Here is a 16,068-nt window from a genome sequence, read left to right on the forward strand (position 1 = left end):
CTTTTTCATTAGAACACTGTTCACTAAATGTCAATACCAATTGTGTCATCACAACATCTTGAAGATTTTCCCAGTTTACAGTTATCTCCCTGAACCCTCTCAGTGTTGTGTTATCCACTTTTATTGGATCAAAATAATGACATATTGGCCCAGACTGAATACTTAACATTTCTTGTATTTGGATGAACTCTCAGGAGAAGATGAAATGGAGTAAAATAAATAAACCTAATTCATGAACAAGCTTTTATGGAATACTTCTTTGAGATTTCAAAATATATATTGACTCAACTTCTAAGACGACAAAAAATACCCACTGGGTTGTTCATTCTTAAAACTTGACTGTGTGATTCATTCATATGCATTATAGATGAAAATCACTGAAGATGACTTGTGGATCAGAACATATGCCAGACTCTATCAGAAGTTGTGTTCTTCTACTGGAGATGTTCCCATTGGCATATACAGAACAGAATCTCAGAAACTAACGACATCTGAGGTTTGAAACTATGAAAGCCTTTTTGCCGTAATGTATACTCTGATGAATATAGTCATTCCTAAGCATGGAAACTGATGTAACACAAATGCAATAGACAGTGAAAGGAAGTTGTATATAAATGCATAGAGTAAGTTTTCAGTAGCTGAAATTTCAACTGTTTCACAAAATATTATTTGATAGGGGGCTTTTCCAGCATTGTGGATATTGGGTTTTAGTATCCTTTTCTAGATCCAATATTAGTCACTTCTAGGACATTTTAAAGAATCAGAACAATTATAAATAACCCAGAGATTCTCAGATAAAAATCACCTCCAAATCACCCTTTCTAATGTATTTTCCAACTACACTTATAAGCATTTGAAGGAGGAAGAGCAGGAAATGGCATTATGCATTAACATTCATGTTTCTCTGTCTCTACATTACGGGAGGAGAACATTGGGAGGAGAGAGGAGCAAGTGAGAGAGGGACTGGGAAGAGAGGAGGGAGAAGTTTCCATCAGGATATAAAATTAATTAATTAATTAAGGAAACAAGGAAAATTAATGTAAAGCTATAAGAAAAGTCTAGGAACAGTGCCTGATTTTCTAAAAAAAAAAAGAAAAGTAATTTGATTAGCAACTTGAACTGTTAATATGGAAGGAAGGATTTTGATGACCACCTGAAACTGAGAATACAATTGTATTTTGATTTTATCATATCATTTGATTTTTATCCAGGTGATTTTTATACTCTTGGGAAAACCCAACTCTTTAATTTAAGCTATGTTATGACATAAAATTTTTAGATAAATATACTATTCTACTAATATGTACATAGTATTTTAATATAAAATTTGTTTAATATCTTTGAAGTATTTCTTTTCAAACTTTCCAAAGTTATGATAAATCACAAAGACATTTTGGCTAGTTGTATATTATCCTCTTATGCAAAGTCACTCTCAGCATAGGTCTCAGATCAATGATATTAATTTTAGCTCTCTAAGTAATCACTGAAAATTTTTTTGATAAAAATCAAAAATTCATATTCATGCAGGAGAGTTTTATTATTAGCATACAGCTAACAGGATGGAGTTTTGCTTTCTTGTTAAATTGTGATCATAAATTTATATAGATGGGTGTTCTGGACATCTGGCTGTTACTCATATTCTGTGATGTTCTGGGTGACTTCGCTGTTTCTGAAACATGGAGAACTTCTTTGCTGCCATCTCTACAGCTGAATCTAAGTTTTTGTTTAACAAAGACTCTTAGGTTCACTTTAGAAAGAACACTTTCAAATAAACAATCAACAATAGCTGACGGGAGAGGTGTACAAGAAAGTGAATTACATGAAGTAGTTTGGCAAACATTGCTCAAGTTTTTAGATTAGATATTAGTATTATTTGATCATATAGTAAAAAAAAACAACACCTTTTTATGCGTAGTTTACCATTTTTTTTAACTTGCTAGGGTTTCCATAGAAGTGTACCATACATTCAATGTCTTATAAATATGGTGATTTTAATGGCTTTGAAGATGGTTCAGTAGTAGAGAGTGCATACTGCTCTTCCAGAAGAGGGTCATGTTCTCCTGTGCACATCCACACAGACACATGTTCATATCTTTCTTTCTTTCTTTTTTGTTTAATCACTTCTTATTTTTTGTATTTTTAAAAAATTAAGTTTGGTTTTCTTTTTCTTTCTTTTTTTAAACATTTATTTATTTTATTATGTATACAATGTTCTGCCTGCATGTACACCTGAACAGCAGTAGAAGACACCAGATCTCATGGTGATGATCTACCAGGTGGTTGCTGGGAATTGAACTCAGGACCTCTGGAAGAGCAAGCAAAACTTTTAATCTCTGAGCCATCTCTCCAGCCCAATAGAGATCTTTTTAATGAAAATTCGGTTCTGACATTCGTAAGGACTGAGAAGCCTGGAATCTAGGCAGTGGTAGGTTTGTTGTGTAAGGAGAGTCTGCTCTGTGATTCTTAGCAATTTGATTAATGCATCTTCTCAGGATAGAACAAGGCATGCATTCTGGGATCACTAAACCTTTCATGATGTAATGACTGTTCAGCAGTCTTATCTCCAAAGACCATTGCACCGTGGCATACAATTTCACATACTTTTTAGAGTGGAACATAAACATTTAGTGTAATACAAATATTTCCTAATTGGATACAGTAATTACAAAGTGAATTTCTATAGCCTTTTAATATCTTCTTACCTTTATACAGGTTTTAATTTAACTGTAGCAATTGTTTTCTCTGATCATGCTATCCATATTCATGTTAATCATTTCGTATTATTGGAAAAAAATCTTTGTTGTGTGATAACGTAGTAATACAGAAAGCATAACTGGATATCTCTATTGTCAAAGAACATTTAATTACATTTTAGCTGATTCTATCCATCGCACGTAAAGCCCTCATTGAAATGCTTTTTAATCCCCAAGTCTCCAGTTTATTTGTATATTTATTAAATTTTTATTTTTTACATTAATTACAGTTTATTCACGTTGTATCCCAGCTGTAGCCCCTCCCCTCATTTCCTCCCAATCCCACCTTCCCTCCCTTTCTCATCTACTCCCATGCTCCTCTCCAAGTCCACTGATAAAGGAGGTCCTCCTCCCTTTCCATCTGACCCTAGCTTATTTATATATTTTTAAAGCAGCATGTTACTGTCAGAAAACTGACCTAAAATGGTGCTTCCTGTTTTCTATTTGTGAACTTAATTTATCATATGACACATTTTATTTAATGATTTATAATTGAGTACTGTAGATGAAATTAGACAAAAGGATGAAGGGAGAGTATAGACATCTCTTCAACACTGAATTTCCCCAAATTAATGTTTTGTGTATGCAACATGCACCGTCTACTACAGCTGAGTGTTATTACTCTTTTCTTTTTTTTTAAAGTGAGTATTTTTTCCCCAATGTTTGCATTACTGACTTGCATAAAAATCAATAGCTGCAGCCTCCCACTGTGTAAAATGTTCTGTGGGAAAGCAAAGGAGACAAAAGCGATACTTCATTCAATTAAGACAAAAATGGCTTTTTTTCTTAAATGAATATTTACATGAATGATAATTCTTACAATACAATTTGGCATATTTAAAACTGACTTGACAACTTCATAGAATTTTCTCACAGGTAACATGAAAAGCCTAATACATGGAGAAATATAAGTACATCTCATAACACTGAAGTTTCTTTTCCTGGACACTTATTTTAAAAGTTACTCTATTTCCTCTCATTCTTCATTTGGAGAGTATGCGACTATGACTGAGGGACAGAATCCACAACCACTCAGAGTTTTACATTTAGCAGGAACACCATTACAGTGAAGGAACTTAGTTAAAACACTGGGTTTTGTGTGAAGAAAAAAGAAAAACTTCTGTCAAATAAACACAAATAAAAGTGAGCAGATCTGAGGAAATAACACCTATACCATCTTTCTTCAATGTCAGAAAAGAACAAAAACAAAAACAAAAACACAAAAACCCCAAAGCATAACAAACAATACCAACCAACCAAACAAACAAAAAAAGAAGTTAGGAAATTTAAGCAAGTTGTCCAGGTCCAAATAATAGTTTTCTCTTACTAAAACTTAACAAAGGCTCGAGGTTTCACAAGGTAGAAGTTTCATTCAGTTTTAGAATTGAAGGGCTCATTATGGTCGTGCTGAGATAGCTGACAGTCTCCCACAAAGGCTCTAAAACTACCGCTGTCTCTCAGGTAATGTAGAGTTGATGAGTGTGTGTAGAGCATCAAACAATTCATAGGAAACAACAGATGAGAACTAGAACAGGAAATTCTCAGAGAGACTTCCTTAGGTTAAGCTATTCATAAGTGTATATATAAGCAATTATTAAGTAAGACAGTTTGAGAAATTAGTAAAATAATTGCTTTATCACTGATAGAAATACATTAATAAAATAAATATCAATCTATATCTTGTGCACATACACAGATTTTACTTAACCATAAAGTTTTTGAATGTTAGTCCAGACTGCTATTAGGTGTATCATCACCAATAGTACGTATTTAATGTAAATGATTATTTAAAATATTCTTGTTTTGTGGAGTGGCTCATTTATTTTTTCTATTATTATTTTTAGTACCTATTTAGTACCTATTATTATTTAGTACCTATTATTATTTTTAGTACCTGACTTATCCAATTTTAATAAAACAAAATAATTCTGAGGATAAAGAATCATTGGTAGACATAAAATAAATCATAACTTACATTACCTAACTTTGTTTACAAGCAGCAAACACATGATTGCATTATAAGTGTAATGTGGATTTATGTCATATTTTGTTTGTGTTACTGTTTCATGTCTGTATTGTTCAGTCATTGTCTAAATGGCACTTTGTGTGTTTCTTTTTCCCTCCTTGTGTCAGTCTCGAGAAATAGCATCTCAAGTAAGTATCTCCTGTTTGTCTCATTCCTGTGTTGTATAATATTCAAAATCAGATCTATTAAAGAAACTGACTATGAGATACTAAATTCGGAATCTCATTTAAAATATACCATACTGAAAGGTTCATAATACTTTCTTTTCAAGTTAGTGTGTTTTTATTTTCCCAGAAAAGATTGCTCAATAATCTTACCATTTGTCTTTGGGCTGCATTTATTAATTCATGTTAGGCACTATTTCAGAATTTCAGTAAAACTGTTGCATAAATGCTGTAGCAAACACAGAGAAACTAATGACCATGGCTCACAGGAGTCATGAACTTCTATTTTGTGTAGTTTCTTAAATTCATAGTCTGCACAGACAGAATTGTGGCATGTAATTAGCAGGTATCTATAACAATTTTGCTTCTAAAAGGTGGAACTTAAGTTATAAATTGAAGCTCTGAAAAACATTAATAATAAAAACATACATTAATCATCCAATTATTCTTACTGAAGTTTAACATTCTAAATCATATTTATATTTTATTATTTTTCATTGTTAATTTGGAACGTTGAGAACCTCGTCTCCTGGTTGTCTTGAGCGAGGCTACTAAATAAATCACATTTTCTTGTTCTACTAGCATGATGAAGAGTCATTAGTTCACATTAGCTGCCTAATATTTCCAGTCAGATTTCTTTCTGTGTTTTTACCTCCTCTGCATCCTAGCCATTGTCTGACAACACTTCTGTCCTTGTTGCTAGGCCTTAATCACTTATCCAGTGATTCTGCCTGACCTGTGAGCACTGACTCTGGATTTAGATTTTCACTACCCATTTAGCATCTGTGTGTGAACTTGGGCTACAATGACTGTGCAATGTCAAATAGGGAGCATATTACTACTTCACAGGCTAAGATAAAAGAAAGGTGTCACTTCTGCCAGCAATCATAACGTTATTTTTTAGTATATGCTGCTACTTTAGAGAATGCTCAGTTCAACACATTTAAATTTATGATAAATAATTTACAAAGTCACTATCCATGTATTTGGAAAGTTGCTTTATTCATCAAATAGATTATGATTTTGATAATGTAAACTATTCGACTTTATGGTACTATGAATCTTATTATTCTCTTTGACTTTCAAATATTTTAAAATTTCGGACATTTATAAATATATACAATGAATACAAAGGCAACTGTATGTTCGGGATTATGAATTAAAACAACATGAGTTTCCAAATCATAGTTATCCATATATGCTCATGCATGTGCACACATGCGCTCATGCACACACACACAGAAAAATACATATGAGTAAACCAAACAAAAACATAGATTTATATACTGCCTGAGTCTGTGTCCACCTACAATTTTCTTCTAGCTTGTTTTTGTATAAAAATTTATTCTTAGGGGAGGTCCTCCTCCCCTCCCCTCTGACCCTAGCTTATCAGGTCTCATCAGTTCTGGCTTCTTTTTCCTCTTCTGTGGACTGGTAAGGGTGCTCCTCCCTCAGTGGGAGGTGATCAGAGAGCCAGCCAATGAGTTCATGTCAGAGATGGTCCCTGTTCCCACTATTGGAAAACCCTCTTGAACACTGAGCTGCCATGGGTTACGTCTGTGCAGGGGTTCTAAGTTATATCTATACAAGGTCCTTGTTTGGAGTATTAGTCTCAGAAAAGACACCTGTGCCCAGATTTTTTGGTTCTGTTACTCTCCTTGTGGAGCTCCTGTCCTCTCCAAGTCTTACTATCTCCCCCTTCTTTCAGAAGACTCCCTGCACTCTGCCCAAAATTTGGCTATGACCACAGTTGGGATACAAAGTGAATAAACTGTAATTAATATGAAAAAATAAAAATTAAAAAAATGAAAAATATTGTTCTTACCTTTTATACTTTTTATCTGCCATCTTTACCTCTATTAATTCTTCATAATTTTTTTCCCCAAAGTCAAGAAGTCATTCTTCACATTTCTTAGGTGCTTATTTGGACTTTGGAATCTCAGTGACACACTTATTACCAAAAGACAATTGGAAAGCATCTAAGGTTTATGGAGATAGTTTTTCCACTTTATAATCCCACAGGTGTAAATTTAAACCTGTAGGACTGTTCCTTGCCAATTGTGTGCTAAATGCTGTAGAAGAGAGCTGAGTGGAGAATCGTAATGTTTATCCAAATCACCGAGGTCTTTACCAGGTGTAATGACCTGGCATAGCTGAATAAACAGGACCTCTTTAGGTAGCGTATTTACACAAAATGTAAATATTTGTCGTATTTTCCATAGGTGTGTCTAATCTAAATACGTATTAATGTATGTTCCTTATCTATGTTTCTCAAAGTGTGTGTATGTGTGTGTGTGTGTGTGCTTAGTAATTTCATCATGACTGTAGGAGTGGTATAATGATAGCAGTATCATTTTAGAATAAAAATGTTATTAGGATAAGTCCTTTATATTTTGTTCCCTTCCTCTAGAGTTCCATGTGCTGTGCTGTGGTGATACTCTTCCTGTCCCACTGAATAATATATAAATCCATATACAGAGTTATTCATTCATAAATGTATGCTAAAAGTAGTGATTTAGGCTGTGTGCTCTTGTTTTTCTCAAAATATATAATGAGAACCATTTGGGCAGGTGAAAGAAAGAGCTAGTAGTAAGGTCATGATTTTAATCATATAAACTATTTGATTTTAGGGTATGAGTAACCTGATTGCTCTCCTTGACTTTTTAAATTTTTGTTTGTAAATACAAATTGACATCTAAAGACACGCATATCTAATAAATGCCCTTGCAGATATGAATAAACATGTATAATGTATACAAACGCAATAGTATGTTTGTATGAATTACAAAACATTTTAGATCTAATGCAAATATGTCTGTACATAAGGTGGTTATTCAACATAAAAGTGAATCACTTGGTTTTAGAAGGCAACCTTTAAGTATTTTGTAACATGAATGTGAAGAAAAACCAATTTCTAATTTGGTCACGATTAATGGTGAGTTATCAAGTATATGACCACTTTGAACAGGTTAGGCAATATAAAAACAACAACAAATATTACTATAATTTATTGGTGTGAAAGTGAAAATTGCACATTTATGATATTCTTACACTGATTATATTATTTAAAGAACATTTGGTTTTGAGGAGTAAGGACAAAACATCCTGTTATAGAAGGTAAGATGTTTGTCTACTCCATGAAGTTGTGGAAGTCACTTTATCTTATAAGAAAAACTATGTAAAAAACAGTGACAAATGGAGTAAAGTGTTTTAGGAGCATAATTTATAAACCAGCCATTTTCTTTAAATGTTAAAACGTACTTTTAAAAGCCACAAACCTCAAATGTATTGTGAAAACTTTATAATTCTTAGTTCTCATATTAAAATTTGTTATCTAGAAAATTTACTTCTTTTCAGGAAGTTGTTTCCTGTGCCAATGAATTCACAGCTCTTTCCCACTTTCTCTTCTAATAGAGTTAGTGTATCTGCTGTTGTATTGAGGTCTCTAATCCACTTGGATTTGAGTTTTGTGCTGGGAGATAAATATGGATCTACTTGGATTTTTTTTTTTACATGTAGACATCCAGTTAGACAATTTGTTGAAGATGCTGTCTTTTTTCCATTGTATGATTTTTGGTCCTTTGTCAAAAATCAAGTGACCATAAGTATGTGGGTTTATTTCTGGGTCTTTAATTCAATTCAATTGATCAACCTGTCTATTTCAATGCCAGTACCATTCAGTTCTTTTCTTTTTTTCCATTTTTACCTTTATTAATTACAGTTTATTCACTTTGTATCCCCTGTAGCTCCCTCTCTCCTCCTCTCCCAACCCCATCCTTGTTCCCCATTCTCCACCCATGTCCCTCACCAAGTGCACTGGTAGGCGGGGTCCTTCTCTCTTTCCTTCTGAAACTAGTCTATCAGGACTCAACAGGAGTGGCTGCATTGTCTTCCTCTGTAGAGCAGGCCTGGTAAGGCTGCTCCCCCTTCAGGAGGAGGTGATCAAAGAGCCAGCCACTGAGTTCATGTCAGAGACAGTCCCTGCTCCCATTACTATGGAACCCACTTGGACACTGAACTGCCATGGGCTACATCTGTGCAGGGGTTCTAGATTATCTCCACGAATGGTCCTTGGTTGGTGTATCAGTCTCAGGAAAGACCCCTGTGCCCAGAAAAACCACTGCACCCATATTTTTTGGTTCTGTTGCTTTTCTTATGGAGCTCCTATCTTCTCCAGGTCTTGTTATCTCCCCCTTCTTTCATAAGATTCCCTGCACTCTGCCCAAAGTTTGGATCTAAGTATCAGCATCTGCTCTGATACCCCGCAGGGTAGAGCCTTTCAGAGTCCCTCTGTGGTAGTTTCCCTATTTTCTCCCTCTTCTGATGTCCATCCCCTTTGCCTTTCTGAAGGGGGATTGAGCAACATAGCCAGAGTCCTCCTTCTTGATTAGTTTCTTTAGGTGTATAGATTTTAGTATGTTTGTCCTATATTATATATCTAATATCTCTATTAGTGAGTATATACCCTGTGTGTTCTGGGATACCTCACTTAGGATAATCTTTTCCTGTTCCCACCATTTGCCTGCAAATTTCATGATTTCCTTGTTTTTTTATTGCTGAGTAATATTTTATTGTGTGTAGAATAGCTAAGATCAAAACTCAAATGACAATACATACTGAAGAGGATGCAGAGAAAGGGAACCCTCCTCTACTGCTGGTGGAAATGTAAACTTGTACAACCATTTTGGAAATCAATCTTGCATTTTCTCTGACAATTAGGAATAGCGCTTCCTCAAGATCCAGCTATACCACTCCGAGGCATATATCCAAAAGATGTTCAAGTACACAACAAGGACATTTGCTCAACCATGTTTGTAGCATTTTTATTTGTAATAGCCAGAAACTGGAAACAACCCAGATGCCCCTCAGTTGAGGAATGGATATAGGTTTTTATTACTGTTGCTCAGTAGTATAGTATTGAAGTTAGGGATGGTGGTACCTCCAGAAGTTCTTTTATTGTATAGGATTGTTTAACTATTCTAGGTTTTTTGGGTTTTTTTTGTTTTTCCATATGAAGTTTAGAATTTTTCTTCCAAGGTCTGTAAAGAACTGTGTTGGTATTTTGATGGGAATTGCATTGAATCTGTAGATTGTTTTTGGTAAGATGGCCATTTTTACTATGTTAATCCCACTGATCCATGAAAATCGGAGATCTGATACCTTCTTCAATTTCGTGGATCAGAGCCCTGAAGTTCTGGTCGTTCAGGTCTTTCGCTTGCTGGTTAGAGTTACATCAAGATACTTATATTATTTGTGGCTATTGTGAAGGATGTAGTTTCCCTAATTTTTTTTTTCTCTCAGTACAATTGTTGTTGGTAAACAGGATGCTACTGATTTTTTTTTTCAACTTATTCACTTTAGGCCACAGAGGAAAATGGATTCTTTTCTTTTTAATATATATTTTATTATTATTATTATTTACACTTTATTCACTTTGTATCCCCCATAAGCCCCTCCCTCCTCCCCTCCCTCTTTGCCAAAGCTGCTTATTCGCTGTAGAAGTTCTATGGTGGAATTTTGAGAGTCAGTTGTATACACTATCATATCATCTGCAAATAGTGATACTTTGGCTTCTTCCTTTCCAGTTTGTATCTCCTTGATTGCTTTTAGTTTTCTTATTGCTCTAGCTAGAAAGTCAAGTACTACACTGAAGAGGTATGGAGAGAGTGGGCAGCCTTGTCTTGTCCCTGATTTTAGCAGAATTGTTTTGAGTTTCTCTCCATTTAATTTGATGTTGGCAATCATCTTGTTGTATATAGTCTTTATTATTTTTAGATTTGAACCTTGTATCTCCGATCTCTCCAAGACTTTCATCATAAAAGGGTATTGGATTTCATCAAAGGCATTTTCTGACTCTAATGAGATGATCATATAATTTTTTCTGTGATTTTGTTTATATGATGGATTACATTGATGGATTTTCATATGTTGAACCATCCCTGCATCCCTGGGATGAAGCCTACTTATCATGGAGGATGATGTATTTGATGTGTTCTTGTGTTGGGGTTCTGAGTATTCTATTGAGTATTTTTTTGCATCAATGTTCACGAGTGATATTGGTCTGAAATTCTTTCTTTGTTGAGACTTTGTGTGCTTTAGGTATCAGGGTGACTGACTTTATAGAATGGGTTTGGCAATGTTCTTTCAGTTTCTATTTTGTGAAATAGTTTCAGGAGTATTGGTATTAACTTTCTTTGGATGTCTGTTAGATTTCTGTGCTAAAACCATCCGGTCTTGTGCTTTTTTGTGATTGGGAGAATTTTGATGACTGCTTCTTTTTCTTCAGAGGTTATAGGACTATTTAAAATGTTTACCTGATCATGACTTATCTTTGGTAGGTGAAATCTATTAACACCTCAGGTTCTAAGATCAACAATTAATAAATAAAACTTCTTAAAACTGAAAAGCTTTTATAAGACAACGGACACTGTTTAATAGAATGAAACCACAGTGTACAGATTGGGATAATATTTTACCAATCTTAATCTTCTGACAAATGGCTAAAATCCAAAATATATAATGAACTCAAGAAATCAAAGACCAATAAACAAAATAAGCTAATTAAATATGAGGCACAGAACTAATCAGAGAGTTTTCAACAGAGGTATCTCGAATCCAGAAAAGCACTTAAAGAAATGTTCAACTTCCTTAGTCATCAGGGAAATGCAAATCAAAAGAACTCTGAGAGTCCATCTCACCCCAGTAGGAATGGCTAAAATCAAAATCTCAATAGACAGCACATGCTGTCAAGTGTGTGGAGAAAGGTGAGCACGCCTCCATTGTTAGCGGGAGTATAAACTTGTATAACCTCTTTTGAAATCAATCTGGCATTTTCTCAGAAAATCAGCAATACCTTTACTTCAAGACCCAGCTATACCTTTCCTGGGTGTATACCAAGAAGACACCCCACCATATTACAAAGATACTTGCTCAACTATGTTCATAGCAGCTCATTTCACAGTAGCCAGATTCTGGAAACAACCTATATGCCCCTCAACTGAAGAATGGATAAAGATACTTTGGCACATGATACAATGGAATACTACTAAACTATTAAAAACAAAGATATAATGAAATTTGCAGGCCAAAGGGTGGAACCAGAAAAGATCATCCTGAGTGAGGTAACCCAGAAAGGGAACCCAGAAAGACACACATGGTATGTTCTCAGTTATATGTGGATTTTAGCCATATAGTACAGGACAAACATACCACGAGGCATAGACCCAAAGAAGATAAGTAACACAGAAAGATCAAAGGGAGGATGATTAAATCTCACTTAGAAGGAAAGGTAGACTAGACAGAGGTAGTGGCTAAAGAGAGAACACAGAGTAGGAGAGGGATCACACAGTTAAGAGAGTGGAGATCAGACCTGGGGAGACCTATGGCAAGAGGACAGAAGGCTTGTAGAGAAAAGAGAAAAGAGAAACTGAGGGTGGTGGTATCTCTGTGACAAGCTAAGGAACAAAGTCAGGGTAGGCTCCGGAGGGGATTTAAGGAGACTCAAACAGAGACGCCTTGTTGCAGAGGCCATAGAAACTGAAGAGGATACTCACTAACTGGACAAGGCTTCTAGCAGAGAGAGTAGAAAACCAACCTACCCACAAAAACTTCGACCCAAAATTTTCCATTGCATCTTGTAATATTCTTTGCTTTGTTCTTCCATATGTATAAGTTTTTTTAATGTTTTCTTTTTATTTTTTAAATATTCATCACAGGTTATTTACTTTGTATTGCAGCTGTAGTCCCCTCCCTCATTCCCTCCCAATCCCACCTTCCCTCCCTCATCTCCTCCTTGTCCTTTTCCATGTCCACTGCTAGGGGAGGTCCTCCTCCTCTTCCATCTCACCCTAGCTTATCAGGTTTCTTCAGGGCTGGCTACAATGTCCTCTTCTGTGGCCTAGCAAGGCTGCTCCTCCCTTGGGAGGGTAGGGGTGGGGAGGTCAAAGAGCCAACCATTGAGTTCATGTCTGAGACAGTCCCTGTTCCCCTAACTAGGGAACCCACTTGGATACTGCGTTAGTATGACCTGGAGAGGACAGGAGTTCCACAAGGACCAAATATGTCTGAGCCCAGGGTCTTTTCTGAGACTATTTCTCCAACCAAGGACCATGAATGGATATGACCTAGAACCCCTGCCCAGATATAATATACTTTTTAAAGTAAGACTTTACATTTTGACAACTTAATATAATACACATATAAAATTTTCATTTCTTATTTCAAATTTATGTACATATAAGCACATGAATATATTCCTAAATCTATTTCACAGAAAGTGTATTTGGGGTGGTGTGGGGAATTACCTCAAGAAATAAGAGCATCTGATGTACAAGCACGACAGCCTGACTTTGCAGCCCCAATTCTCACGTGAAAACGCTGTGTGTTGCCCACTCTTACCAATGACCCCAGCCTTGGAAGATAGATACAGGAAGGTCCTCGGCTTACTGGCTCGTTGGCCAGGTCACACCGGTGAGCTCCAGGTTCCGTGAGAAACCCTGAAATAATGTAGAGCGAAATAGAAAAGGCACCCACCATCCTCCTCACACACTCACACACACACACACACACACACACACACACACAGAATAATAATACCACTTCAGAGATTATCATTGTTTTGATTTACATTAAGTATTTGATGTGAAAAGTACAAAACAGTTTTCTAATGCATTATAGATGGACAGAAACATTTTAAGATATACATCTACTTATATTATAAATATGTCTCTGTTCTTCAAATTCATAACATGTAATCAAGTCACAGGGTTGTTACTCCCTTTTTAATACTTATTTCCCTTGTACTGCTGTCTCATAAAAGGTCATAAGCCACATTACTTAGCGTATATTGAGTCTTCTCTGAGTTAAACACCATGCCTTTCTCTTTTATTTAATCAGAAAGTAACTGATAGACAACAAATAATGAAATAATGCAATTAAGGTTTTTCAGAAAGGAAAACTGAAATAGTAAGAGAATTTAGATTTCCTAACTAAGAAAGGAAGCTATTAAATAGTCTAATGAAAATTTAAGCCAAGTCCAGTGTGATCCCAAAATGCCTGCTGTTTTTTTTTTAACGATTTACTATTCTAACCCTTAAGAAAGCATTTTAGGAAAAGCCCCTAAAGTGAAGTGACCATTGCATTTTCTGTGCCTCACTGTATCTCCTGCCTGGTGATTCTGCATTCAAATCAGAATAGAGTGACAGAAAGTATCAGATGAAAAGAGAGTAGGAAAAAATTCCCAGATAGACATTTGTTTCTTAATTTTTTAAAAATTTATTTATTTATTCACTTTAGATTCCTCCTGTCCTCCCTGTTCCACCCTCCCACCCTCTTCCACCTTTACTCCCTCACTTTTTTTATGAAGTTCTCAGAAAAGGGGAGTTCCCTGCCCTCTCCACCCCCATAACAATCCATCTTGGCACATCAAGTCTCATCAGAACCAAGCACTTCTTCCACTGAGGCCAGACAAGGCATCCCAAATGAGGAAAAGTGCTCTAAAAGCATTCAACAGAGTCCATGTCAGAGACAGCCCTCAATCCGCTTGCTAGGGTCCTCACATGAAGACCAAGCTGCCCATCAGTTACATACGTTAACACAAACACACACAAGACATGCAATTAATAACAGGTGCATATCAGCGGTGTTATTTACACTGTGGATAAACTTTATTTTTTGTGTATTTTTACTATCATTACTTTAGGTCAAAGTTAGAGATGATAGTGTTTCTCTGTGTGGCAGTGTGTTAGATAAATATTTGTGGGGGCTGTAGGGTAAATATTAACATTATAATTTCATTTCAAAGGTTATACATGTTTGTTTTTCATATAGAGCTTGAAAAATCCTGAAGCACCACTCTAATTTCTTTATTTCACTATAAAAAAAAAACTATGTTTTTCATATGCGGTGTTCAAAGAAAAAAAAAGGTTTGCAAAATCCAAATTTGTACTAAGCAGTCTCTAAGTTTTGACTTGGTTTTCTAAAACATATCCCATAAATCTTCTCATTTCTTCTTCTTCTAAGTAAGGTGAAAGTGACACTTATGAAGAGTGTTTTTTACTTGTGTAGACTAGAAAAGTGATCTGCAGTTGTGATTGTATATGTGAAATCATGATATTCCCTTCATAGATGATTCCAGAACAATGTTAAAAGGGATCTTCTTAATCAATCCTCACTTAGAAAGACAGATGGGATGGACATTGGATGTAGGAGAAAACAAGTAACAGGACAGGAGCCTACCACAGAGGGCTACTGAAAGACTACCTAGCAGGGTATCAAAGCAGATATTAAGACTCATAACCAAACCTTTGGCAGAGTGCAGGGAATCATATGAACGAAGGGGATGTTTGTAAGACCTGGAGAGGACAGGAGATCCACAAGGACCAAATATATCAGGGCACAGGGGTCTTTCATGAGACTCTTTCTCCAACCAATGACCATGTATGGATATAAGCTAGAACCCCTGCTCAGATATAGCCCATGGTAGCTCAGTATCCAAGTGGGTTTTCTAGTAAGGGGAACAGGGACTGTTTCTGACATGAATTCAATGGCTGGCTCTTTGACAACCCCCCTCCCCAAATGAGGAGCAGCCTTGCTAGGCCACAGAAGAGGACATAGCAGCCAGTTCTGAAGAGACCTGATAAGCTAGAGTCAGATGGAAGGGGAGGAGGACCTCTCCTATCAGTGGACTTGGAAAGGGGCAGGGAGGAGATGAGGGAGAGAGGGTGGGATTGGGAGGGAATGAGGGAAAGGGCTACACCTGCAATATAAAGTAATAACCTGTGATTAATATAAAAAATAAAAATTATTATTAAAAAATACTGATTATATAATATATACATACAGTTTCATCCATAATTTAGGTCCATTTATTTCACACATGGGACTAAACAGAAACATTCACCAAGACAAATAGTGTATTAGGTCTGCTTGAAATAGCATCATATCCTTCCCCTGTTCCTTAAATATTTATCAGTGTGTGACTGTAAGACTTAAGCTGAAAGTCATCATCCATGTGCTCAGGACCAAGAGTCTTTTCTCTTGAAAGCTTTACACAGAAGAAATTCAAGCAACTGCTCAAGGAGGACATATTACCTGTCTACTGAATAAAATAGATGGTCCCTATTAA

At 35.8% G+C, this 16,068-nt stretch overlaps 1 protein-coding gene across 2 annotated transcripts in view; it reads left to right on the forward strand.

The window, feature by feature from the left end:
- The window catches only part of Kcnt2 (potassium sodium-activated channel subfamily T member 2), a 383,380-nt gene that overhangs the window by 342,322 nt on the left and 24,990 nt on the right, over window positions 1–16,068 (forward strand). For both annotated transcript variants that reach the window (XM_060364407.1, XM_060364409.1), the window contains one exon: window positions 368–496. In XM_060364407.1, the coding sequence (XP_060220390.1) occupies window positions 368–496 (129 nt within the window). The remainder of the gene's footprint in view (window positions 1–367; window positions 497–16,068) is intronic.

Source organism: Meriones unguiculatus, chromosome 11 (genome assembly GCF_030254825.1).
Source record: "Meriones unguiculatus strain TT.TT164.6M chromosome 11, Bangor_MerUng_6.1, whole genome shotgun sequence".
Classification (NCBI taxonomy): Eukaryota; Metazoa; Chordata; class Mammalia; order Rodentia; family Muridae; genus Meriones; species Meriones unguiculatus.